At 37.9% G+C, this 25,731-nt stretch overlaps 2 protein-coding genes across 2 annotated transcripts in view; one reads left to right on the top strand and one right to left on the bottom strand.

Moving 5' to 3' along the window:
* SHC4 (SHC adaptor protein 4) overlaps window positions 1-25,731 on the top strand; it is a 123,865-nt gene that overhangs the window by 60,404 nt on the left and 37,730 nt on the right. The window contains exons 3-5 of the mRNA XM_043920443.1: window positions 7,994-8,057; window positions 12,402-12,521; window positions 22,310-22,363. Of these exons, the coding sequence (XP_043776378.1) occupies window positions 7,994-8,057; window positions 12,402-12,521; window positions 22,310-22,363 (238 nt within the window). The remainder of the gene's footprint in view (window positions 1-7,993; window positions 8,058-12,401; window positions 12,522-22,309; window positions 22,364-25,731) is intronic.
* Window positions 16,963-18,748, bottom strand: EID1 (EP300 interacting inhibitor of differentiation 1). The gene has a single exon (XM_043920444.1). The coding sequence runs from the start codon at window positions 18,650-18,652 to the stop codon at window positions 18,077-18,079; it is 576 nt and encodes a 191-aa protein (XP_043776379.1). The 5' UTR covers window positions 18,653-18,748; the 3' UTR covers window positions 16,963-18,076.

The raw sequence follows: 25,731 nt of genomic DNA, 5'->3' as shown, positions 1-25,731 counted from the left end.
TAAGTGTTTTTGGCACTCAAGCATGCCCATTCACTTACGTGTTGTCTGTAGCTGCTTTTTCAGTGGCAACTGCAGGGCTGTGTTGTTGTGACAGTCTATATGGCTCATAAAACCTAGCAGTTTTTACTCTCTGGCCCTGGACAAAAAAAGGCATGCTGATTACTGCTATGAAGAGATTCTCAACCTGACTCAGGTCTATTGGAAACACTTGAGGGAGCTTTTAAAACTCCTAATCCTCAAGTCCACCCTCACCCACTAAATCAGAATGTCTGGAGATGAGACCCAGTCATCAGGATTTGTTAAAGCTCCCCCGTGTTTCCCCAGTGTGCAGCCAAGGTTGCGAACCACTGCCTAGAACATGAATACATTTCGAGGGGCAGATGGACTAGACCTCTCAACATCCAGGCTGCCAGATAGGGGAGAGAATGCAGGTCACTTATCACCACCCATGTGTGCAGGGGATCATGGGAACAAAGATATTCAGGGTCTTCAGATACCCTCTGATGAAAGCCTTTCCCGTGAGAAGAGTAGAGATACAGAGGACAGAGGGGAGAGAAGATTATACTAAATATCTATCCTAGCACATTGACTCACTAAATTGGATACAAATTTCCCCCCAAATGGAACATAATTAAATGCATAGCCTTCCCCACCATAGCTGCCTGGAGCAAGTGACCTAATTCCTTACTGTCCACTAACACAGCTGTCTGGGTGAAGCTGCAGAGCACCGAACCAGTCACCCTGCGCAGTGAGTTCAAGTAGAAGTTCTAGTCTACTGTGTGGTCCTTGAACTGATCTGCTTTAGAATCACCTGGGAGGCTGTTAACCTGCAGACCTGTGAAATCAAAATCCCAAGAACAGTCCCAGAAATCTGCATTTTTAACCAGCAAGACAGTTAATTCTTAAGAACTTGGAAGTTTGATCACCACTTACCTAAATGGTTATCTCAGTGAATTCTTAGCTGATATGCAGGCCAAAGTTGTCCCACCAGTGGACCCAACTGGCTAGGCCAGTTACTGATTCCTTCTAGAGGCACACACACACATTTTTGAAAAATGGACTTGCCAGATAAAATCTATAGTATATATACCAAACAGCTCATAAAACACTGAGAGTTATTTTTTTAAACAGTGCTGGGAGTTGTACACTCATGTTACCCATTACGGTCTTGCTCAACATTATAGATACCTCTATGGCAAACTGTTTCAAGTATCTTAAATGGCACCAAATTTTTCTTTTATGAAGATAAGCCTATTTTTGGAAGTAGATAAACATCATTTGGAATGAAATACGATGAGTAAAGTGGGTGATTATGTTGAATCTGTTTTGTTTTTATTAAATTCATTAAAAAAAATTCTTAGGTGACCACGCTATATGATCAGTGTACTCTTTAACTTCAAAAGACATGCCTTAATAATAATTTAGACTATTTTGTCTAAAACAGGATGGTTTTAGTTTATTCCAAAGTAAAGGAGGACAGTCTTTTGGATTTACTAATTCCAGTGTGTGTTGTGTGAAATCAGCCCCATATCTCATTTTGTATTTGAAAGTGTATAAACCACATTGCATTTTGAAACATGTGCTTCTTTTATGAGAAATCATTGTGGGGATAGAAGATCAGCACTTCATTTCTGTTTACTGGGGGGAGACTTGCAGGGGAGGTGCCACCGTGGAGACGGGATGGTCTTTCAACTTCATTAAAGTACAATTCATGGGTTAACCTTTGCATCAGAGCCAAAGGGCAGAATCACAGAATAGACAGAACAACCTGTGTTCTGTGGTGGCTTGGGCTGGGTAGAATTGCAAATGTACTTTATAATCAGATTTTGAATAGAATTCAGGTTGAACAGAATGGTGAGATAAGTCCTAAAAGGGGTAGTCCTAAAAGGTTTGCTTTGACCATCCTGGGACCCAAAGTGCCTGCTTCCAAAATGAAAGGATATATTTTATGGGCAGCATCAACCGTCCCAGAGTGCGTGGGCAATACCCTTGATAATAACACAAAGGGAGTTTGAAGTTTTCCATTTTCTGCTGGTCTAGGGCCATTGACTGCACTCATTGTGTGCTTATCACCATGGAGGCAGGCTCATGTTCTAAAGTGTCCTGTCTGAGGCTTGCATATATTCTTGGAGGTCTTTAATTTCACCAAGCTGAACAAAATTGAACACATAGATCACTGAGCTTTGATGTTCTGAAGGTAAAGATTTCAAAAAAGCAGGTACTAGTTTCCCTAGAACAATTGGAACAACATAAAACTAACCTGATGTGGAGTCTGAGTTACAATCCTCACATTCATCAATAGGAAGGCGGTTTGAGACATTCAGGTGACAACTTGTCCCTTCACATTATTAACTGATTCATTTAAAGATTCATGTTGGAAATGAAAAGTAAGGGAAAATCCCTTGTGACTTTGTTCTACTTACATATTTTTGAATTCCTTTTTTGGAAAGGCTCTTTTGGGGAATAAAAGTTATTCTCATTTCCATTGGTTTGGACAAAAAGGAACTCTGTGCGTGTGTGTGTGTGTGTGTGTGTTGGGAGATGGGGAGAGTTGCCTTTAACTGCTTTCCTGGGCCATTTGTCTGGTTTCATGTGACACATTTTCTGGTTTTCCTATTTACTGAAGAACTGCCTTTTGACATTCACTAGAAACAATCTGTCCCACAGGCTCCCACCCTCCCTTAAACGCTCCACTTTGTCTTGGATTAGGATATTGCCTTCCAAATTAAAAAAACAAAAACAAAAACAAAAATACACAATGATTGGGCAACATTGCTTTCAGAGGAGCTTAACTGTTTAAGGGTTAAAGACATGGAAAAATTATAACCTAAGTACTGTAGTGGCCAGGGGTTGATGAAGAAAGGTAGCTTTGTTTGGGTGATGTTTGGGCTCTGTTAAAACAGACAAAATATCTTTTTTCGGTCTTATGGCGTAGGCAGGATTTTATATGCTTAAAAGCAAATCTTCAACTGCATTCTCATTCTCTTACATCAGCTTGCTTCTCCCCTTCCCTCTCATGTGGCAAAACAATAAACAAAGTGACCACTGTTGGTTCTCTGGGTCTCTCTCTCTCTCTTTCTAGTACAGGCTCCCAGGATGGAAATCTTTAGCCATTTAAACTCTGAAAAGTCCTGCTCCTCTAAGAGAGGACGTTTGCTGAATGTTTGCTTGCTGGAGAGTGTCCCATGGTTGTCAGCTTCCGAGGGGTTATGCAGAAATGCAGGCTGCTTGGGCAGCTGGGGTGGTGGCACTCTCATCCTGGGAGGAATCCCTGCCTCGGGATCTCTGTTTTCTTTCTCCTCAGCATGTGTAAAGTCAGCGCTTTAGGTTGCAGGGAGTGGCAAGAACGCCAGAAAAGCATTGAAAGTACTATTTGTTCTTGAAAATGTTACAGTTAATCTCTTGGTCCCAGTCTAAGTTAGGGAAGAAAAGATCTTTGAGAAGAAAGGCAACGAAAAGCAAGCACATATGTGCCTTCTCTGACTGGGGTTTCAGATTTGTTATACTGATGTAAGCAAAGAAAACAGTTTGAGTGGTTTAAAGCAGTGGTTTTTAACCTGTGTTCTGTGGGTTCCCAAGAGACCCACAGATGGTTTTCCAGTGGTGATACTGAGGGGCTAGAGTTGGGGAGTTGGACCCTCTAAAATTGAATAGAAATATTTGCGCAAATAGGCCTTTGTTGGAGAGAGATCTATTAATCCTCTTTAGTCTAAAGTAAAAAAAAAATTAATTATTTTTGGCAGTTCTTTTTTCTATTATGATAAAATCACATAACATAAAACTTACCATCGTGATTACCATTTTAAAGTGTATTGTTCAGTGGTATTAAGTACATTCACACTGATGTACAGCCATCATCACCATCCATTCCCCTAATCCTTTTCATCTTGTAAATCTAAAGCTCTGTCTCTATTAAACAATAACTCTCCATTCTCCCCCAGCCCCTGGCAATCACCATTCTCCTTTCCATGATTTTGACTACTGCAAGTCAGTGAAATCATGCAGTATCTGCCTATTTGTGACTATCTTATTTAACTTCTCATAATACCCTCAACATTCATCATGTTGTAGCATGTGTCAGAATTTCCTTTCTTTGTAAGCCTGAATAATATTCCATTGTATGTATGTACCACATTTTGCTTATCCATTCATCTGTCGATGGATACTTGGGTTGTTTCCATGGTTTAGCTATTGTGAATAATGCTATGAATGTGGGTGTACAGTATAACTATTTTTTTAAAAGCAAGTTCATAAGCACAAGTTTCCCCTTTTTTCTTTTGAGTTGTATATTAAGAGATTTTCAGAATCTGTGAAGTGTCTGGTGTCTCAGCTGACTTTAAAGTTCTGAGTGAGTGTGCTTTGCACACACGTGTGTTCTTCCCCCAAGGGCCAGGCTCTGGATGCTGTTATTATCCCTAAGGAGATAATAAGCCAGTGTATAGAAAACAAAGGGCTGGGACAGAAAGGGACTGGGACATCCTCATGAGCCTTCTCAAGAGCTGACTGCCATCACTTTGCCTCATTCCCTTGGCGGGTTACCACAGCCATACTGCATAAAGGAACCCCTTTCTATGTTGGGGAGCGAGCAGAGGAAGGGCCAATATATTTCTCCTAGTCCCCAAAGCCTAGAACTCCCCCCTTTTCATGAACCTGGCAATATGGTGCCTCCAACGGTGAGTCTGCGTTTCTAAGTCAGACTTGGATTTGAATTCTGTCTCTCCCACTATCTGCTGAATTATTTAGAGGCAGTTATTAACACTCTTTGAACTTTAATTTCCTCATTTGTAAAATGGGGATAAAATACTTACCTTGAAATAATATTATTAAGACTAAATGAGATGATGTCCATAAGGTGCTTAGAGCTGAACCTGACATATAAATAGGATGCCTCTTCATTAAAACTTGAACTCCCTGCTAGAAATCTAAAGATAAGAGATTTCTAATGTGAAAACATTGCTAAATCTTGGCAAGAGTTTTTTCTTTGTGAAACTTTGGAGAGTGAAAATCAGCAAGTCTACCAAATAAACTGAAAAGAAAAATCTGGTCTTAGTGACTATAAAGATGGAGGCATTAAAGGGTAAGCTGGGAGGGGAACAATGAGAAATAAAGGTCTGTTATTATCTGTAACATGAACACTCTCTGACCTCTGCAGTTGTTGGCAAAAGAGAGACAGGCTGTGTCACTCCATAGGGACATTGTTGACATGCCCTCACATCGCCACAAAACAGGAGCAAAACTCCTGCTGAGGAACTAACTTACATTCTTTTCAATATTTTAAAAGATTATAATCAACTGAACGATGAAGACAAACAAAACACTGTTTGTTTACATCTAAACATCAATAGAATATAAAACAGGAAACAGCAAATCACACACATTAAAAAAAAACACCTCTAAACCAAGTTACTATTTAATGCTTTTTCTATGTCCCTGTTTATACAGGATTAATTTTATATAGCTGCTACCAATGTGCATATGCTATTCCAAGTTCTTTTTTCCCACTAATTTATATAGATTCCCTCCATATTTCTATAGTCCTAATATTTAACATTGCAAGTGGCAATATTTATGTTGATTTGTTTTATGTTGGGTTTTTTTTTTACTCTAAAATGAATGTTTCTTTTACATAACTACTCAATGCTGTTTGAATAAAAATTCCTCTTTCCTTGTCAAAAACTCTGATAAATATTATGACATTTGTCATCTTTTATATTAATACTAAGTAAGGCCATCAGTGGTGGATAAATATACCTGAAGTGGGATTATTCCCTTTTTTCTGTCAATACTGGCTTTGTAGTTTTCTTTCTGTGTGTGAAATTAATGAGAGGGGAGCAAGTACCTTACAGTTGTTTCAGTTTTTAGTTTTAAAATTATACTGAATGTTAACGTTTTCCTGTTTTTAAACCAGAATTATTTCTAACCCCTTTCATGTAAATTACCTAATCAGGAAGTTGGCAAATTATGGTCCTTGGTTGAATATGGCCAGCTACCTGTTTTTAGAAATAAAGTTATTGGAATAGCTGTGTTCATCTGTTTGCATGTTGTCTATTGCTGCTGTTGATGGCTGAGTTCAGTAGTTGCAACAGAACAAAGTCTAAAATGTTTACTATCTGGCTTTATTCAGAAAACATTTTCAGACTCTAATCCCATCTCTTAGCTCTTACTCATTCTTGTTTCTACCAAACTTTGTGCTCCTGCAATATCAAAGTACTATAGCTCTTTATAATACTGTATTATAATATATATAATAATATAGTACTGTATAATTCTTTATATTTGAGTATCTTTACACATGCTCTTCCCTCTGTCTGAATTTTCCCAACTCCACCCTGCCAGGAAGGCTCACCCTTCCAAACTCTTCTTGAGGGGTGCTCATCCTATAAAGTATTCCCTTTATCCAAAATCACAACTTTACTTTTTGTTAGATGTTATTGACAGTTGGAATGAGAATCAAGAAAACAGTGCCTGGGAAAGCACTTCATAAAACTTATAAAAGTTACTACTTCTGATAATAGCTGTTGTTATACTTGGCAACATCAGTGTCCACTTTTGTTTATACTTTTATTTCAACCCATTTACAGGGAGCTTTTTAGACCAAAGTACCCCAACTGGCTCTCACGGAGTACAGGACCTAAGATAAGAACACCTTTCCCATAATCCTTCTTTGTTAAATACCAACAACAAGGATGCCAGGTCTAGTTATTTAGGCAATGCTGTAGGCTGATTCAGATCAATTAGATGTGTCTCATCAATTACTGACTGACATTAAGATAACTCAAACCATCAGCCCGCCAACCAAACAAAAGAGCCAACCTTTAGAGTTGTCTTGCTTGACTCCAGAGAACAAGGTTGGAATCCTGGAGAAAGAATAAATATGCTAAATCAAAAAGCTGCTTTATCCATTTGTTGCAGATAATTATGTTGAGTACATAGCTCTGCACTACTACATGTATAGAGCTATATATAGATCTCTATTTTTTGTCTACCTAATGCATATTTATTTTTAATGGATCTGCATTCCTTTCTCTGCATCTCCCTTCCTTTGAAAATCAAAACATCTCATAGAAAATATTTTCATGAAATCTAATATATATAAAAACTGTAATAATGTGTGTGTGTGTACTAATTTAATGATGATGTCCAGTGGATCCGGAAGGAGCTTAGAGATTTCCATTTGCTTTGTGAAAAGTTTAATATGTGTGTTGAAAGCCACAGGCGAAGGTTCAGATTACGCCAAGTGAAAGCTCGGGTGGTTCTGAATGCTGAGTCCCAGAGACAAAAGCTCTTAGTTATAACTGCATTTCTGGAGAGGGGGGCGCCAGTGCATTCACCACTTCCATTAAGGAGCAACTACCTCTTTTAGTGGTGCTTTTCTCTCAGGAAGTGCAATATATAGTAAGGGAAGAAAAATAAGTAAAGGAGGAAATTTGCTATTGATTTTCTTTTCTTCTGTGAAATTACGTGAAAGCTCAATGGCTTGCAGCAGTAACTTAGTCAATAAGGTTCCATTTGAGACCACCTTGAAGTTTAATTCTCTCCCAGTCCTTTTAAACTTCCTCTAGTGTTGGATTCTTTTGTATTTAATTGTTTTTAGTGATGAGATGCTATGAAGCTTTTTATTCACAACACCACAGGGGATTTTGCTAAAGACAAAACTGTGAAATATTCCTAGACGGTAAAGTCCCATCTATCCATTTTGGTTAGAAATCAACAGTGCTGAAAACCAACCTTGAAAACCCAAGGGAAATAGACAATGAAGGTGAATATAGGACATAAAGCAATTTTTCAGTATTAGAGAGTTGCTGGATCTTCTTGGATTTAAGCTGTGGTGAGAATAAGCTCAGTGCTCTCCTGTGGAGTGGAGGAGGCCCTTTATGTCAGACTCACCATTATCTGAGTGTACATTTTTGTCATAACAACTTGCTAACGTTTATTGAACATTTACTATGTACTTGATAGTTTGCTGAGTCTTTATATGGTTTCTGTTCTATAGGGAAGCAATAAGTCGCCTGTGTGAAGCTGTCCCTGGGGCAAATGGAGCCATTAAAAAGCGAAAGGTAAATAAATAATGGTGTGGGTTTTTTGTTTTATATTTCCCTAACTATGGGAAAGAAAGATAATATTGAAATAGTTGTTTGTTCATTCCACCACATGACCCAAGGTCCAGAATAGGCTTGATTAGCTGGCATGCTATCTGAGATGCACTCAAAGTGGCTCTTCTCCTTCAAATTTTCTGACTTGCCAGATATTGTCTGAAATGGTGATGCCTGGGGGGACAGAGTGGAGAAAGCACCTCAGTCTTGCCAAGTTAGAAAAAATCTGGTTGCAGGGCTGGATCTTTATTTACCTTTGAGCATGGCATCTCATCTCTGAAAGAAACTTCATTTTTGTTTCTGTAAAGTTAAGTTGTTGACAAAATGACCAGTTTGGGTACCTTCCAATTTCAATATGTTATAATGTATGTATTCTGCATCTTAACAAATTAGGCTTTTAAGACTCCATGGCCTATTTTCAAATGGAAACATGGGTGCTGGTAGCAGTAAGATAGTAAATGGGTAGAAGGAGCTTTTTTATGCTGAGAGAAAGCACAAGACTCGATATTAGACTTGGATTTAAACCCTGTCTCTGCCCCTAGTAACTGTGTGACCTTGAACAAGTCATTTCACCTTTTGGATTCTTGGCTTCCTCATCTATAAAATGGGAGAAAATAGCACATACTTTATAGAGTTAGGTAAGAATTAAATGAAGTGATGTGTCTATCACAGTGCCTAACATGGTGTCTGAGTTACATTAAGCTTTCAATGATAATGGTAGGTAGTATTATTGTATTAGCACATTACCGACCAGGAATTTTTGCAGAAAGGAATGCCTGCGGCCAGTGATTTGTTATGTGACTGAATAATGAAACACTCTGGTCAATCATGTTTGGGTAACAAAAGATGTATTAATACGTCTCTGCCAATTATGTATTAAGTTATTAAACCTAGAATAGTTGCTTCAAAGTGCAAAGGAGAGATTCAAAGGCTCTTAAGATAGCTATATTAGTTATAGAACTGTAGATTGTTTAAGAGAGGAAGGATTTTTAGAGATCTCCCAAGAAAAACCCTCTCACTTTGCTATCTTCTAAACTATGGCTCAAAGAGACTTGCCTTGAGTTACTAGAATGATCAAGGTCAGTGCCAACTGTCAAAGCCAGGTTTTCAGTCTCAGCTTAGTGCTCTATTACCATACCACTCTGTCTTTCTCTTTTTTTTTTTTTTTTTTTTGGCCACCCCACAAGGCATTTGGGGTCCTAGTTCCCAGACCAGGGATCAATCACATGCCCCTTGCCTTGGAAGCATGGAGTCTTATCCACTGGATCATCAGGGAAATCCACGCCTCGTATTTTTATCATTGCTCATTATTTCTTAAGGCTGAATCCATTGTCACCCAGAGTGACTCAAGTGAGCCACCATAGTACAGGAAACTTTGATGAATGGCCCTTGAATTCTATTAGAACTACCATTAGTAGTTTCTTTGACAGAACCCATGATCTGTGTATAGCCTCTAACCTCCTCCTGCCTCTCATAACCTCCTCAAATAGGAGGTTGTGACTGGATGATCCCAACAGTCTTATTCACTTAAGACTTTCTCATTTCAGGATTAGTGGGAGTCCACACTGGAAAACAAAATAAAGCAAACCAGGCTATCATCTTTCCAGAAAGGAAACATGTAAAGAAAAAAGAGAAATTATTGAGTTAATTCCTCAATAGCTAGATTTGTACATTATGTGCATGTGCACTCAGTTGTGGCCAACTTTTTGCAATCCTGTGGAGTGTAGCCCGCCAGGCTCCTCTGTCCGTGGGATTTCCCAGGCAAGAATACTGGAGTGCGTTGCCATTTCCTACTCCTGAGGATTTATTGAGTACTTAATACATGCCAGGTGCTCTTCTATGCACTTTATATTTTTAATATTCTTTTTCTTCACAATTTGAAAAATTATGTTAAAGTACACATAACATTTACCATTGTAACCATTTCTAAGTGTATAGTTCAGTGAATACATTCTGCATTACTCTCTTTTTTTTTTAAGAATGAAAATCATTTATTTGAATAACAGAATATATTTAGAATTGTTTGCTTCTAAAAAAGCCCATTTTCCCCAAGCCTTCACTTTGTAATTTCATATTCAGCAATTAAGTTATTTTACACAATCTAGTTAAACAATTTAATGGGAATAAGCCCATAACTCTTTTTTTTATCTTGTAAAACAAAGTCTATACCCATTAAACAGTAAATTTCCATCCCTCCCCCTCTCCAGCCCCTGGCAACCACCATTCTACTTTCTGTCTCTATGATTATGACTACTCTAATTATCTCATATAAGTGGAATCATGCAGTGTCATATTGTGATAGGCTTATTTCACATAACCTCACATGATGTCCTCATGGTACATCCATGCTGTAGCATATGTCAAAATTTCCCTCCTAATTGAGACTGAATAATACTTCATTGTATGTATATATCACATTTTGCTTATCCATTTATCTGTTGATGGACACTTCGGTTACTTCCATGTTTTAACGATTGTGAATAATGCTGCTATGAACATGGATGTACAAATATCTCTTTAAGTCCTTGCTTTCAGTTCTTTTGGATATATAATAAGAAGCAGAATTGCTAGCTGCTGCTGCTGCTGCTGCTAAGTTGCTTCAGTCGTGTCCAACTCTGTGCGACCTCATAGACGGCAGCCCACCAGGCTCCCCCGTCCCTGGGATTCTCCAGGCAAGAACACTGGAGTGGGGTGCCATTCCCTTCTCCAATGCATGAAAGTGAAAAGCGAAAGTGAAGTCGCTCAGTCGTGTCCAACTCTTCGAGACCCCATGGACCGCGAAGCCTACCAGGCTCCTCGGTCCATGGGGTTTTCCAGGCAAGAGTACTGGAGAGAATTGCTAGATCATATGGTAACTCTAGTTTTAGTTTTTTGAGGAGCTGCTACCCTCAATAAGCTGTTGTACCATTGTACATTTCTACTAATAGTGCACAAGGGTTTCAATTTCTTCACATCCTTGCCAGCACTTGTTATTTTCTCTTCCTTCCTACCCTCCCTTCCTTCCTTCTTTCCCTTCCTTCTCCCTCCCTCCCTCTTCTCATCTATCCCTCCCTCCCTCCCCTTTTTTTCTTGCTTGCTTTCTTGTCTTCCTTCCTTCCAACTAGTTATAGGTCTACCCAGATTTTCTATTTCTTTGTGATTTAGTCTTTGTAGGTTTTATGTTTCTAGAAATTGGTCCATTTCATCTCAGTAATCCAATGTGTGGACATACAGTTGTTCATGGTATTTATTCCCTTACAGTCCTTTTACTTCCATAGAATTGGCAGGATAGTCCTCTCTTTTATTTCTGATCTTTCTAATTTGTCTTCTCTTTTTTCTTTTCTTAACTTATTTAGCTAAAGGTTTGTCAGTTTGGTTGATCTGTTTGAAGAACCAACTTTTGGTTTCTTTGCTTTTCCGTATTGATTTTCTAGTCTCTATATCGTTTATCTCTGCTCTAATCTTTATTATTTCTTGCCTTTTTCCAACTTTGGGTTTAATCTATAAACTTTTTTGATTTCCTTAAATTGTAAATTTAGGTCGGTTTAAAATTTTTTGTTGAAGTGTAGCTGAAATACAACATTATGTTTGTTTCAGGTGTACGGCACAGTAATTCAGTTATACATGTGTGTGTATATTTATATTTCTCTTTCAGATTCTCTTCCCTTATAGGTTATTGCAAGATATTGAGTATAGTTTCCTGTGCTTTAAACAGTAGGTCCTTGTTGGTTATCTATTTTAAAGATAGTAGTATATATGTTACTCCAAATCTCCTAATTTGTCCCTCCTCCCACTCCCTAAGTTAGGTTGTTGATTTGAGATCTTTCTTTCTTAGTGTGTGTTTATACCTATAAATTATAATTTATAATGTTATATTATAGTTACAAAAGCACCGCTTTCCCTGGGTTTCATAAGTTTTGGCATGTTGTGTTTTTTGTACTCTTTTAATCATCACAAAAAACCTAAGCAGCAACTTTTTCTCTTTTTTTTAGATTTGTGGTGTTCAAAATGACTTGTGAACTCAGTTAATCCAAACTCTCATGGGAGTTCCTTTTATATAAAGCATGCCCCTACTCCCAGCACTTGGGGAGAAGGGAATGTATGAGAAAAGGTCTGAGGGCACAGAATTCACTACTTACTCAAGAATTTTGCTGCATTTCAATTAAAAAAAAGTTTATATTAAAAAAGCATTCCATCTCACTTGATTTATTTAAAGTAAAATAGAAAGGATGCATGTGGGCTTTGTCCCATTTTCAACATTTAAAAAAAATAAATATTCCTTCTGTAACAAAATCTGTAGCTTAGAATGTTGTTTTGTTATTTTTAAAGCCTCCAGCTAAGTTCCTATCAACAGTTCTTGGCAAAAGTAATCTTCAGTTTTCGGGAATGAATATAAAACTGACCATCTCAACATGCAGTCTCACACTGATGAATCTTGACAACCAACAGGTAAGATTATGAGTGTCATTTATAGTTTAACATATCTTCTGTTTTTCTAGAACAGTCTGGGCATAATAAAAAGAATAAAGTTTCAGACAGTGTGCCTAAAGCTTAATAAGACATGGGGGAAAATATCTGCCAAGGATTTATGTATAACAGTAATTAGAACAACAGTATTATTAAGCCATCACTGGGATATTAACTGCCTAATACTTGCCCCTACTTAACTGGCTTTGTTAATAAGGCACAAAGAACATAGTAAATACCATTTGGAATATATTCAAACCAGTCATTTATTATTCTCCACCACCCTGCCCCAAAGAGAAAGCAATTCCTTCATCAGACCTCACAGACTGTGTGTTGGACTGGGGATGCAGATGAAGGACAGAAGGGTAATGTTAGGGCCAGTGTTCTAGCTAACCAAAATTTAAGCAGAAAACATTTTCTTTCAACCCTTAAGATTGAAAAGCCTTCTTGAATGTTATTGTATAAACAACTTTTTCATCTTTGATGATTTATGATGCCATGGTGTGGCCGAGTTCTCATTGTAAATGTTATTTCTTAAAAAACAGCATTGCTGAAGCAGATATAAAAGATACACAGTCACTGGGCTAAATGTATACTTTAAACTAGGACATCCTTTGACTTTTTATTTTTTAAATTAAATTCCTTTATGTATGCTAGACTGTAATTTTTCCTTGTCTAATATGTAACGATTTGAATTTCTTAGTATTTAAGGTTTTACTGCAAGGAGTGCTGTTGTTCAGGGACTCATAGAAGGTTCAATGTGTACTTGGCACTGAAAAAACACTAAGAGGCTTTGATGTCACATACAGGTAGAAAGCCTGATTCGTCACTAACAAGCAAGTTATCTTCCCACTCAATTCTTATCATCAGTGAAATGAGTTCTTATTCATAGAGCTTCTAAGAAGATCTGTTTAGCAACAGAATGTGTCTGTGGGGTTACTTAGAGGATTAAGTAAGAGCATGGCTATAAATCACACAGCACAGTGCCCTTACATGGTACCTATTATTATTTTTTACTCAAACATTCTTCCTTGAGGCCTTTTCGTATACTCAGTACTTAGCAGGGAAAGCATATTGTAATATGTAAAATTATAAAATAGTCACTAACATATAAGTACAGTTGTAAACATTTGTATTTCTATTTTCTGGCCAAAAAATTCACTTGTGGTTTTGAGGTTTGCTTTACTTTTTAAATTCAAAAGCAGAATAAAATAACATTGCTTACCCAGTAGTATAAAACACCACAGAGGAAAATGTTTAATATGAAATAGTTTAAAATGGATTAATTGGGTCATAATTGGTTATCTAAGAGAGGCATACCATTGGTACCTGACAATAGGACATTTGGGGCTGTCCTTGGAAGATGCAGCCTATCTGGGTGGAAGGCAAAACATTCAGTCTTTCAGGTGCTTTGTCCTCAAGACATTTGTGGATATAAAATTTGTTTTTAGTTTTCACTCATGTGAATGGTGCCAGCTCTGGTACCACTGCTTTTCGTTGTATATGATTTCATTGAGTATAGCGTTGTGTTGTGTATGGTGGGGCATAAATTATTCTCAAAATCTCTTTTCCCTCCACTACTGTTTTCCAGGCCACTGCAGTTAGAGCCGGTACAATACACCCATAATCTTTTAGGCAAATAGAAGGACACTGGGCACACGTGGCTTCCACCACCAGTGGTTACAGCAGAGGTGCTTTGAGGAGTGGCTTCCATCCTGCCTACAATGCTGGTGTGGAATGAGCTGTGTTCAGCCCACCGCCAGAGTGGGGACCAAAGTTGGGACCTCACTGATACCAGGCCCAGGGGCTGATTTTTAAAAATAGTTTTGAACTATTTTGAAGACCTGGGGAGAATAGCTACAGGGGGTGGGTGGAGTTAGGGGCGTGTAAAAAAGATGTGCCACTCTGGATGCTTAAACTCAAGAAGCTTTATAGATCCCATTAAAAGGGCAGCTAAAATGTCCCAGGGATAAAGGCAACAGAAAAGTGACCATCTGGATGTAGCATGAGAAAATGATTTATTAAATTTTCCTTAAAGAAAAATATCCTTTGAAGTTCTGAGATAAATACAAATGCCGCCCCCCTCCCCCCAATTCTAAGATATACTTTGGACTAAAATCAAAAACAGCTTCAAATTTATAGATACATTTATACATGACAGAACACTTATGGGTCAGATGGTTCACGTTTATCTTCCGTCACTGAGAACATCAAGAATGTAACCATTTGCTCCCAGAAAATGTCTCACAGGACCTCAGAGGCAGAAAATAAGATTAAACACAGAAACACACAATGCTTACAATTTTTAAAACTTACATATTTTGAAATGGGAAAAAACATTTTGGAAAAGCAAGTTACAGGGTTTTGTTTTTTTTTAAGTCCTTGTTTTAAAAATTCAAGCAGCGGACTTCCTTGACATACTTTAATAAGGTTTTAAGAAGAAATGTCAGTCTCAGTAGCTTCCATTCTATTTCTTTACTCATTTCTATGCTCCTATCACTGACTCCTTAACAGCTATTGAAACTGAGAAGGGTAATAGATAACAAGGTAAAACAGGCAGAAAATGGAGAAATCTTTTATCTCCAGGAGAGGCAATTCAAATACTAGAGGCCAGGTAGGTAATGCAAACTGTCTGGGTTCATGAAAACACAATGGTGCAAACGGTGATAGATGATGAGTGCCACTTGTCCTCCACAAGTGGGGAGAAAAGCTGGGGAACATTGCAAACAGAATACTTACCCTGCATAAAGGCCAATCCCATATGACTATAGATCAAGGGCTGCCAGATCTTCCTCTACTTTTGGGGGGAAAAAGATGGAAATCTGGGAGTTTTACTGCCCTCTATGAATTATGAGATGTTGGTCTTTAAGAAATTAAAATTATAAGCATGAGCCAAACAAAATAGATCTGTGTCCTCAAAGGGAGTCAATGGGGGACATCTGATAGAAGCCCACATTTACGTAAGTATGGATAGACCTAGAAAGCGCTCCACAAATAACACTACACTCAGAACTTTAACTTCTCTCTTCCCCATTCCTCATCTCCACCTCTCCCTACATCAGACAGGCTTAGAATTTCCCCAGAGCTCCTTTCTTTAGTTTACTTATTTATATAGATGTATATATCTTCATTTGAAGAAGGAAATGGCAACCCACTCCAGTATTCTTGCCTGGAGAATCCCAGGGACAGAGGAGCCTGGCGGGCTGTGACTTATGGGGTCACACAGACTCGGACACAACTGAAGCGACTTAGCAGCAGCATATATCTTCATTAAATTCTCACAATTTATAAGGTTCATTCAAGTATTCTTATTTTCAATTCAGGACCCTGAGGCAGAGATTAATCTCGTTACAGAGCTAGTAAGCACTGGAGCCTAGGTTCAAATTAGGTAGGCTTGGTTTCAGTCTGTTGTAACTGTAATATTTAAAAATGTTACCCTTCTCTACTTTCAGTAAATATTAACAAGTATTAATGTCAGCGGTCTCTTAAGTTACTGCCTATTTTTAAGATTAACAAACCATCAAGAGTGAGTTATAGTCTTGGTCTTTCTCTAAATGAGCCTTCAAACCTAACAGGGAGTAGTTTTCTTTCCTCTTGCTCTTGCTCCCTACTCAATTTCTAAGAGAAATAAGAGTAACACTTGTAGTTTGTAGCTATGTTTTTTTCTGAACCTATTTCCTGGCATCTTATCTGGAGATAAATGGAACTAGTCAATTCATATATATTGGTACTTTTCTTTGTCCAGAGTCCTATTAATTCACATCATACAAGCAGTTATCTATCCACAGACTTGTACTGCATCTATAAGCTGTTTGAAAATGCAAAGAAGTGAGCAGTGGGAGACCAGTAGGATTAAGATGTAAGTGCCAGTGTTTAACATCCTTTTTAGTCTTCCCCCATCTATCGCTCCTCTCCCGGCCAAGCTAGTGTCTGAATTATGATCATCCTTGTCAGCCCTGTACTATACAGAAAAGAAGCCCCCTCCCTAAAAGAGAGGATGACTGCAACATAAGTAAGGCTCTGAGTTGTCCTGTTATATTGGATGTATCCTTTACTGCCATAATGCAGCAAAAACATCTGGTACCTTTTTACTAATCTTAAAACATGCTGGTATACTCAGTTTCACTGGGCACAGCCTTCTAATTATATTATTCACACAGAACTTCAGCATCTTACTAACCACTAACCCCTGTGAGATGCTTACTGATTTGGCAGGTTTTCCCAGCTTGGCAAATTCTCTTATAGGAATTTACTAAGTTTAATTTACACCAATTAATTTGTAATCCGGTATTTGAAGTTGGAGCACTTTCCCTTATAAAGTCATTAAATTTAAATCATAAAATGGTTGCAATCATACAATCAAACAATATAGCAAATAAAAAGTAGAATTAGAGGAAGTATGTATACAATTAGCCAAACAAAATACAGAGAACAAGAAATCTTTATTATCTTGAATGCTGGTGCATAACTAAAAACAAGCTTAATTAGAGGAGGAGACAAAGGGAAACTTCAGATACTGAGATGGATTTCTGGGCAGATTTAAAACTTTTAAGGGTTGTTCATAGTGTCTTTTTTTAGATGCAGGGCTTTCCTTTTACTGGACAATGTTCACTTAATGGTTCTTACATTATAAAGTTCAACCAGGGTCTTTTGCCTGTAAAGTTAAATGAAAAAAGAGAGCAAGTGAAACAGAAAATTCTCTAGTATATGCTGATGTTTGAAAGAGTTTGTGTTCTTTGTACCTTCACGTACATTTTACAGTCTAAATTTGAAACTTTATTAAGGACGTCTTAAGTTTTGACTTTTAAAAATGTTCAAGGCAATGAATTTTCTTGAATTAAAGATTACTGTAGCTTTAAAAATGATCAAGATACATGTACAAACAAAATCTCAGTTGTTCTTGGAAACACGTTTTAAGATACAGCACACAAAACACATACTTCTTTTGGGGCTAGATTATCCTTTGAGATACTGAAGAATACTCGGTAGAAGATTTATTTTACACTAAAAATTTAGCCTTTGATAACCACAGCTCGGATAGATCACAAAGCTGAATCTTTAAAGTTTTCTCAATATGCTTTCAGTCCAAATAACTCAAAGACATTTTATGTCCTAAGGTGGATAAATCAGTTACTTTTTCTCATATAATTATCATCAGTAGGCTCTTGTACTGGCAGTCTGTCTTGGTCATAACTTATTCTTGCAAAGCCATTCCTTACAGTGAAACATGAAAGATTATCTTCCTCAATGCAAGGAAATTACTCTGAATAAACAACAAAGTCAAAGCCATAAGTGTCTCTGGACATTCTTGAAAACAGGTTTCAACAGTACTAAGATACTTTTCTTTAACAATTTTCTTCCTTTTTCATAACTGTGCAGTCACTACCTTATTCTACTCTGCAAAAAAAAAAAAAAAAGAAATTTTTTTTTTTTTTGGAAGATTTTCATTGGCACAGAACTATTTGGAATGAACCCAAATGGCAGTGGAATGTTGGGTCTCTCCTCAAGCAGCTTCCTCCTCTCTTAACAGCATTTAACTACTCTCTGTCAATGATCTCATCACAGCCGAGTTCTTCGGTCAGACGATTGACAACCATAAGTGAAAAAAGCTCTTCGATAAAAGCCAATTGATCAAACGGGGTCTTCTCATAATGCATCTGAAACCCGCCATCCAGAGCTGCTTCTCTGGCTCTGGAGGTTCTCAGAAACATCTTGTTGGCTTCTTCAAGGGCCGCTGATACTCTGTAGCCCGCACCACTGAGCGGCTCCTCTTCCGGATAGTCATAATCGTCCTCCCAGTCATCGAATTCCTCGCCCTCGTCCTCGCTCTCGAAATCAGGGCCCGCGATCTGGCCTGGCTGCTCCCCAGGGCTGGGCCGGCTAGCGAGGCCTCGGGGCCCCTGTGGCTCCGCCATTGGCTGGGCAGCCTCCTCCTCCATTGGGCCTTCCTCCTCCAGTTGTGGCGGGGCCCCGGCGCGGGAGGGGTTCGGGGATAGCTCCCGGCTCCCGCCGCCTACCTCCATATGCGGAAGATCACTCTCACCAGGAATCACATCCATCTGCAGATCGTTGCTTTCCTCATAAAGCTCGGACAGCTCGTGCATTTCAGACATAGTGCAAGCAGCTCGACCTCCCCAGAAGTCGTTCGTTTTCCACAAGCTCGGAGCTACGCGGGCGTGCGGTTGTGCGCTTGCGCAAGCGCCGTGCGCTTGCGTGACCTCGTGCGTGTGCGCGACCCCCAAACACCGCCTCCCGCTCAGAGTGCTGCTCTGGGTTGGCCACTGGTAGTGCCCCCATCCCCCTCTGGGGAACCTTCCCAGTGCGAGGTGGTCTGCGCTCCGTGCGTTCGAGTTTCAGACCTAGGGCTGTGCATTGCTTGGCTTCCCCCTTACCTAACCGTTCTGCTGCTTATGATGCTATAAACTTGAAAATACTCTATATGCCTTCTGTAAGACACCTCACAGACCCCTTACAGAAGGTGGGAAAGATTGAGGGCGAGAGGAGAAGGGGACGACAGAGGATGAGATGGTTGAATGGCATCACCGACTCAATGGACATGAGTTCGAGTAAACCCCGGGAGTTGGTGATGGACAGGGAGGCCTGGCGTGCTGCAGTCCGTGGGGTCGCAAAGAGTCGGACCCGACTGAGCGACTGAACTGAACTGAACTGAAGACCTCTTAATCTTCCTCCCCTCTCGCCCCTCTCCTTTCTCGCCATCCTCTTTCTGCTACTTCTCTTTCCTCCATCCGCAGGCAGTCGCATCTGCTCCAAGGTTTTAACTAATTTTATCTCTGCGCTAAAGACCGCTAAATCTGCACCTGGAAACCACACGGTGTTCTCAACAACACATCAGCATATCAATTCATCCATCCCTCTCTTCTGTTTTTCTCGTTTAAAAAATGTTAAATTCACAAATAAGCATATTGTCGGTGTTCTTTAAAAAATATGCAGAGAATAAATACTCGGGCCCATTTTTTCCCCGCAGGAGGTGTGTGTTTACACTTAATTTTGTGTGTGTTTTTAAAATCTTTTTCCGTGCATTTATATGAATCTTTTAAGTCCTCATGGAAAAATCTTAATTTTTTTACATGTCTTGCGTAATTGCATTCAACTTATAAAAAAGCAAAAAACCCCTAAATCTTGTAGATTTAGCTGTTAGTATACATAGACATGTTTTCATAGTATTCTGTTTGTATAGCTATGCTGTAGTTGACCTAACTATGCATAAAGAATATCACAAAATTTTTCCTTTTTTTTTTTTTGTATTGTATGGGTAAATGCATATCTACATGTGCCAATACTTCTCTCTAGTAAAAACCTAGACGTGGAAAGGTGGAATTACAGGGTATGCATAGTTTAGTTTTAATAAACGTCAAATTCCTCTGAAAGTTATTGTACAAATTTAAGCACTAGGCAGTGGTGTTCAAGAATATCCACACCCCTGCTATACATGATTTTGTTGAACTTTAACAACTTCATCAATTTAATGGTGTCTTGTTTTATTTTTTATAGCCTTGATTTTTTTTGCAGGTTATCTTTCAATATGTTTATTGAACATTTGTATTACTTTTGAAAATTAAATGATCTTATTTTGGGTTTACTTTTTTTTTTTTTCTTATTGATGTAGGAATTTTTTATAAACTTTATGTGAAAACTTTGTTTCACTTGTTGCAAATATATTCTCTTTGCCTGCTGTTTCTTGTTTTGGAGATCTTTTCTTATACAAAAGTTTTAAAATGAGCTTTCACAAGTCAAATTTAAAAGTTTCTTTCCTGTATGTCTTTTTTTTTTTAATTAGGATGGATTTGCCTATCTCAGAGAACTTAAGCATAATCTTTTATCTGTCTTTTGATGTCTGTATGGCTCTTTTGTGGTTCAAACATTTATTTATAAATATCATGAAGACAGGATTTATTTTTATATTTTTTCGTATATGGAGCTGATTCAGCTGACTCCACTAATTTAATCACTTGTCCTTGTGTCCGCTGTTTGGTACCACATTTATCATAGGCTAAAAGAGCACAGAAGTGTCAGTCATTTTTTAATCTTTGTAGTCTGAATTTCTATAGTTTTATAATACGTCTTAATAATAAGGAAAATCTTTTCTCTTTGTTCTTTAAAAAATTGCCTTAGTTCTTCTTGCGCATTTATTCTTCCAGTGTGAATTTTAGAAGTAGTTTTAAAAGTTCCCTGAATGGCACTGATGGAAGTTTTATTGGAATTGCATGAATTTATAAATTAATTTCAGGGAGAATTAACATCTTTATAATATTATCTTCTCATCCATAAAGGTGATATATGTCTTTCTGCGTGTTCATGTGTTATTTATACTCTTCACTGAAGTTTTCCGAAAAGTTTTATGTGATTCTTATTAGGTTCTCTTGTAAAATATACCTCTCCCCTCTTCCCCATACAGTGTCAGATTGGCTGTTCCTGGTGTACGGGAATGATGTTGATCTCTGTATATTGATTTTGTTTTAGTAATCATTTTAAACTAAAATATAAATATAGGAAACAAATATAGAATAGTGCACAAATTGTAAGTGTATAGCTTGATTATCACAAAATGAATTTGTTTGTTTTAACTACTACCCAGATCAAGGAACATCATTTGCAGGATCCCAGAAAACCACTTGTTTTCCTTTGCCGCCAAAGTCACTACTATTGTGACTTCAAACAGAATGAAATAATTTTGCCTGGTTTTGAACTTGATATAAATTCAGCTATGCAGTATACAGTCTTTATGTCTGGCTTCTTTTGCCCAAGAAATATGTTGTTGCTGTGTAGTAGTCCCATGTTTAAATATCACAGTGATCATCATTGGGATTGTTTCCAGTTTGGGGCTATTATGAGTAAGGCAGTGATTATCTTTCTTGAGATCTTTTGGTATATCTATTTATACAGTGCTTTTGGATATACATCTAAGAGTAGAACTGTTAGATTCTGTTACACAAATTTGAAGGCAGGATTAGTCAATTGGTACATAGTTGATTTAATGAATCTTTAAAAGAGTATGACAAATAGGTCTCTGCAAATTGGTCATTACACTGTGGTTTCCAAATAAGGAAGCCTGGAATCTCAATTAAAAGAGACAATCTTAGCTAACTTATTCAGTTTACTTGGATAGTCTTACTTCATATTGAAACTCTTAATGTTAGCACCTTAGTAAAAATGGTGGCAAATGACTGAAACTCAAGTCAGAGTAACTTATATAAAAATAAATAAATAAACTAGGAAAAAATACATAAAAAAATAAAGGGAGGGGGGAAATGTATTGGTTGAAGTGATGAAACAAATGTTACCCCCTGCCTTTTTACTGTTTTTGACTCTCAGCTTTGATTTTTTTCCAGAGAAAAATAATTTTCTAGCAGACTTTTCCCTCATGACAGCAAAAGATGACTCCTAGAAGCTTTGGGCTTATACTAAGATATTAAATGACAGGGAGAGATGCATTTTCTCCTATTGTTCTCCTCATTTCCTCCTCAGATGTTGATTGTCTTTGCTGTGTCTAGGTGGATGGTTTTCTGATTGGCTAGGCCTGGATCATTTGTCTAGCTGCAAGGGGAGGGGGCAGTAATATGCAGGAAGCTCAAACCCACATGAACCTCCTGATCTAAATAAGATTATTATAGAACTTGGATGGAGTGGTTTCCAAAGGGATGTTGAGCAGGCAAAATCAAAACAAACAAGTATGTACATTACTGTTAGATGGTATATAACTAGGTATAATTAGTTTGTAGCATCATATGTCTTTAATTTGTGTTTTGCAGATTATTGCAAATCATCATATGCAGTCTATTTCTTTTGCTTCTGGAGGGGATCCGGTAAGTATGAATTCATTAAAGTTCTTTTTTTATAAGAGTTAAAAGAAATTTCTATGTAAAGCATGTTAACCACTACCTGTCTTTTTCAAATATTACAGTTCGTGAATAGCCATATGTAGCAGGCAGCGAAAAATTTGGGTTCTGGCAAAATATTTCCTGTCGCTGATTTTGTAAATACTTAGATTAGTGGATAAACTAATGATACTCCATTGTGTTACTAGCCATGGAGTTATCATCTGAGAAGCTTCTTGCAGATAACATCAAATTCATAAAAACAGGTATATTATACACCTGTTGACGGTCCTCCTTCAGAATTCTTTTCAACATAGACTGCCAGGCAGATCCTCCTAATCAGTTGGATTTGGCACATGAGGGGAAGCCTATTTGCCATTCTGGCCAGCAGCCAAGGCAACTAAGTCTAATCCGAAATGAACAACTACATTTTCAGAAACTCATGCAGGGAATGTTGAGCTGGGGAGAGAAAACCTATTGTTCCAACTAAGAGGCCACGTGATGCTCAATTCTCATGAATTGTGCAGATCTGAGTCGGTGCTCTCCCTCCAAGCGTTCTCTGCAGAGTAGAGGGTCATTCCCAGACCACCAACTACATCATTTCCAGGTCAGAGCAAAAGGAAATGGGCGTTGAAATGAGGAAGCCTGTGACTGACCAAGAAACACATCTGTTTAAACCGAGGGAGCAAGAGAAAGATTTTGCTCCTCTGTGACATTATGACATTTTTTTTGTACCTACAAATGTGCAGGGATTTTACCTGATCTTACACCCAGTCAAAAATCTGCATATAACTTATCCCCAGCTCCTCTCTATCCACCCTCCATCTAACCTTCTGATCCAACCTCAGCAGCGACACCAAGGGCTATGTTTGGTAGCAGAGAGCGTCAGCTTCCAGCCTGAAAAGGCCAGCGCTGTCACTTCTCTTCCTAACCCTCTATAACTTGACCATCCACGAAGGAACTTGAACACTTTTGTAAAGCAATGTAAAGTAATGAGTTCTGTAAGAGCTGTGGGAAAAATAATTGTTGCCATTTGCCTTCAATTTCCCTTTTCAAGTTTCAAGAGTCGCTGTCATTTTAAAATTGGTACGAAAATCCTCAGTTACCCTAGACATGCCCTGCATGGCATCCATCATAGTTCTCCAGAATCCTGATTCTTTTTAGACTGTCTTTATGTGCCTTTATTTCTTTAAACCAGCCAAAGCACTGCCGCTACCAAAGATAGTAAAGAATTTGTGGCTACTGTGGAAAAGTTTGTACCTACTGAATTGAGTGGCACCTCTATGTTTTCTAGAGGTGGAGAGAAAGTTTGCTTATTTTACATAGAAACCTGGGGTGACCAGAGCCTTGGCATTAGAGGTTCCCCCAACTGAATTTTACCCTCAGGTCAGGGAGGCAATATGGTGGAGTGCCAGGCTCTGGAGTCAAGTAGACTTGAGTTAACTTACAGTCTGTCTAAGTTTTAGGGTCCTCTTCTGTAAAATGGGAAATGATCTCCCCTTGCCTCAAAGTGTTGTGAGAATTAAGTGAAATTGTGCATGTAAACTGCTAGCATAGTGCCTGGCACAGAGTGATAAGAGATAACTGTCACCAGTATTGCTAATACATGTCTATATTTTCTTAGGACACTGTCTGAGATAATTTACAGCTTCACAGCTAATTGAGTCCAAGGGTTTGGAAGCTAAAAGTCTCTATGACCTAATGTGGAACCTTCTTTCTACCAGATTCCCTCCAAAGTTTCAAAAATACTGGGTGTTCCTTCTCACCTCTTGACCTTGCTCACCCTCACCTTTACTCCCTTCTCAAAAACAATTTACTTGTCTCCCTTCAGTCAGCCCTGAAGACAGTTCTTGGTAATGCTTTTGTATCTGTATATACTTTCTCCATCTCAAGAATGCATTATGAGTATGAGAAAATTAAATATACTTCTTATATTTCCTCCCATTGTTTGTGCTTTTAACATTCTTTAAATTCTCCCAAATATTTACAGTTATGGAATTTTAAGAGATTCTTTTGAACATGAGGAAACTGAGGCCTGGAAATATAAGAAGTATATTTAATTTTCTCATGCTCACAATGCATTCTTGAGACCTCTTTCCCATCAACTAAGACAGCAGACAGCATTGAGCACATCATACCACCTCTTCAACTTTAAAATGGGTAGCCAAGCCCCCATAGTTGTGTCTTTGCTTCTAAATTATATAATATAAAGCTCATTGGCATGACCTTATTTTTATATATTTCAAATCTTTTGTCTTTTTGTATAAGAGAGATTTACTTAGGTATGTGTTATTTTTTAAAATAACTGAAGGCAAGTTATACTGACCCTGAGATCTGTTTCCTGTATGATTCATTGTGGGTTATTAAGTGATTGTCCTTGAGGGTATTACAAACATGGACTTTTATTTCCTGCCGGTTGATTTCATCTTCCCTCTAGAGAGTCATACTTCTAATCTGCAAATGGTATTGTGTGTATTTTTTTCTGAGAACTGAGATAACAAAAAGCATCTTTAATTATTAAAATCTTATCATTCATCAGCATACTGTTTTCAGTAAAAGTCAAAATTACCAAGTAGCTTTTTGTTTGTTTTTACAAAGCCAGCAACACATCTCTCTTTTTTAAACATAAGTTGAAATGGTGCTGTTATATCTTCTTTTATAGTGTCTTCTTTTAAAGTGTCTTTATTTTTATACAGTTATTAAAGGTAAATTTCATTTACAGTTATTATAAAATATTGGCTATATTCCCTGTATTATACAATACATCCTCAAGCCTATTTAAACCTAATAGTTTGTACCTCCTCTCCCCCTTCCCTGTATTGTCTCCTGCTCTGGTTACCACTAGTTTGGAGTGCATCTTTTGGAATTCCTTAGGATTTTCATGGGTTCTCTATTTCAAAAATGATCTCTTCTTTCTATATATTGATCAAATAAATGCCTTTTATTTTTGCTATATTATTCCTTAAGTTGCACTGCATAAAAGCAAGCTAACCACCACAAAACCATGTCTCTGTAATCAGCTTTTTTTCTGATCTACATGGTATCTGTTTGGACAACTGGGAAATCATGGTTCACATCCTAGTTTATGACATAAACTTTGTGATTACATAAGCCCTGGTATTTCAGCTTTAACACAGGAGAGTAATAGTTCCTAACCATTTTAAAAGAATATTTGTCCTAACACAGTCCCTACCTACATTCTCTTTTATTCTTAGTGATATTGTCTGCCTCTAAATATTTAATCTTCAGGTTATCTCCCCAAGGGGCAGAGAATGTAGACTCCACAATTGTTGAGTATATATTATGTATTTGTTTATGTTTCCTCCTAGGATGCTTTCCTTTGCTCTTTAAACAGA

Source organism: Cervus elaphus, chromosome 12, assembly GCF_910594005.1.
Source record: "Cervus elaphus chromosome 12, mCerEla1.1, whole genome shotgun sequence".
NCBI lineage: Eukaryota > Metazoa > Chordata > Mammalia > Artiodactyla > Cervidae > Cervus > Cervus elaphus.
This window is presented reverse-complemented; position numbering and strand designations above follow the sequence as displayed.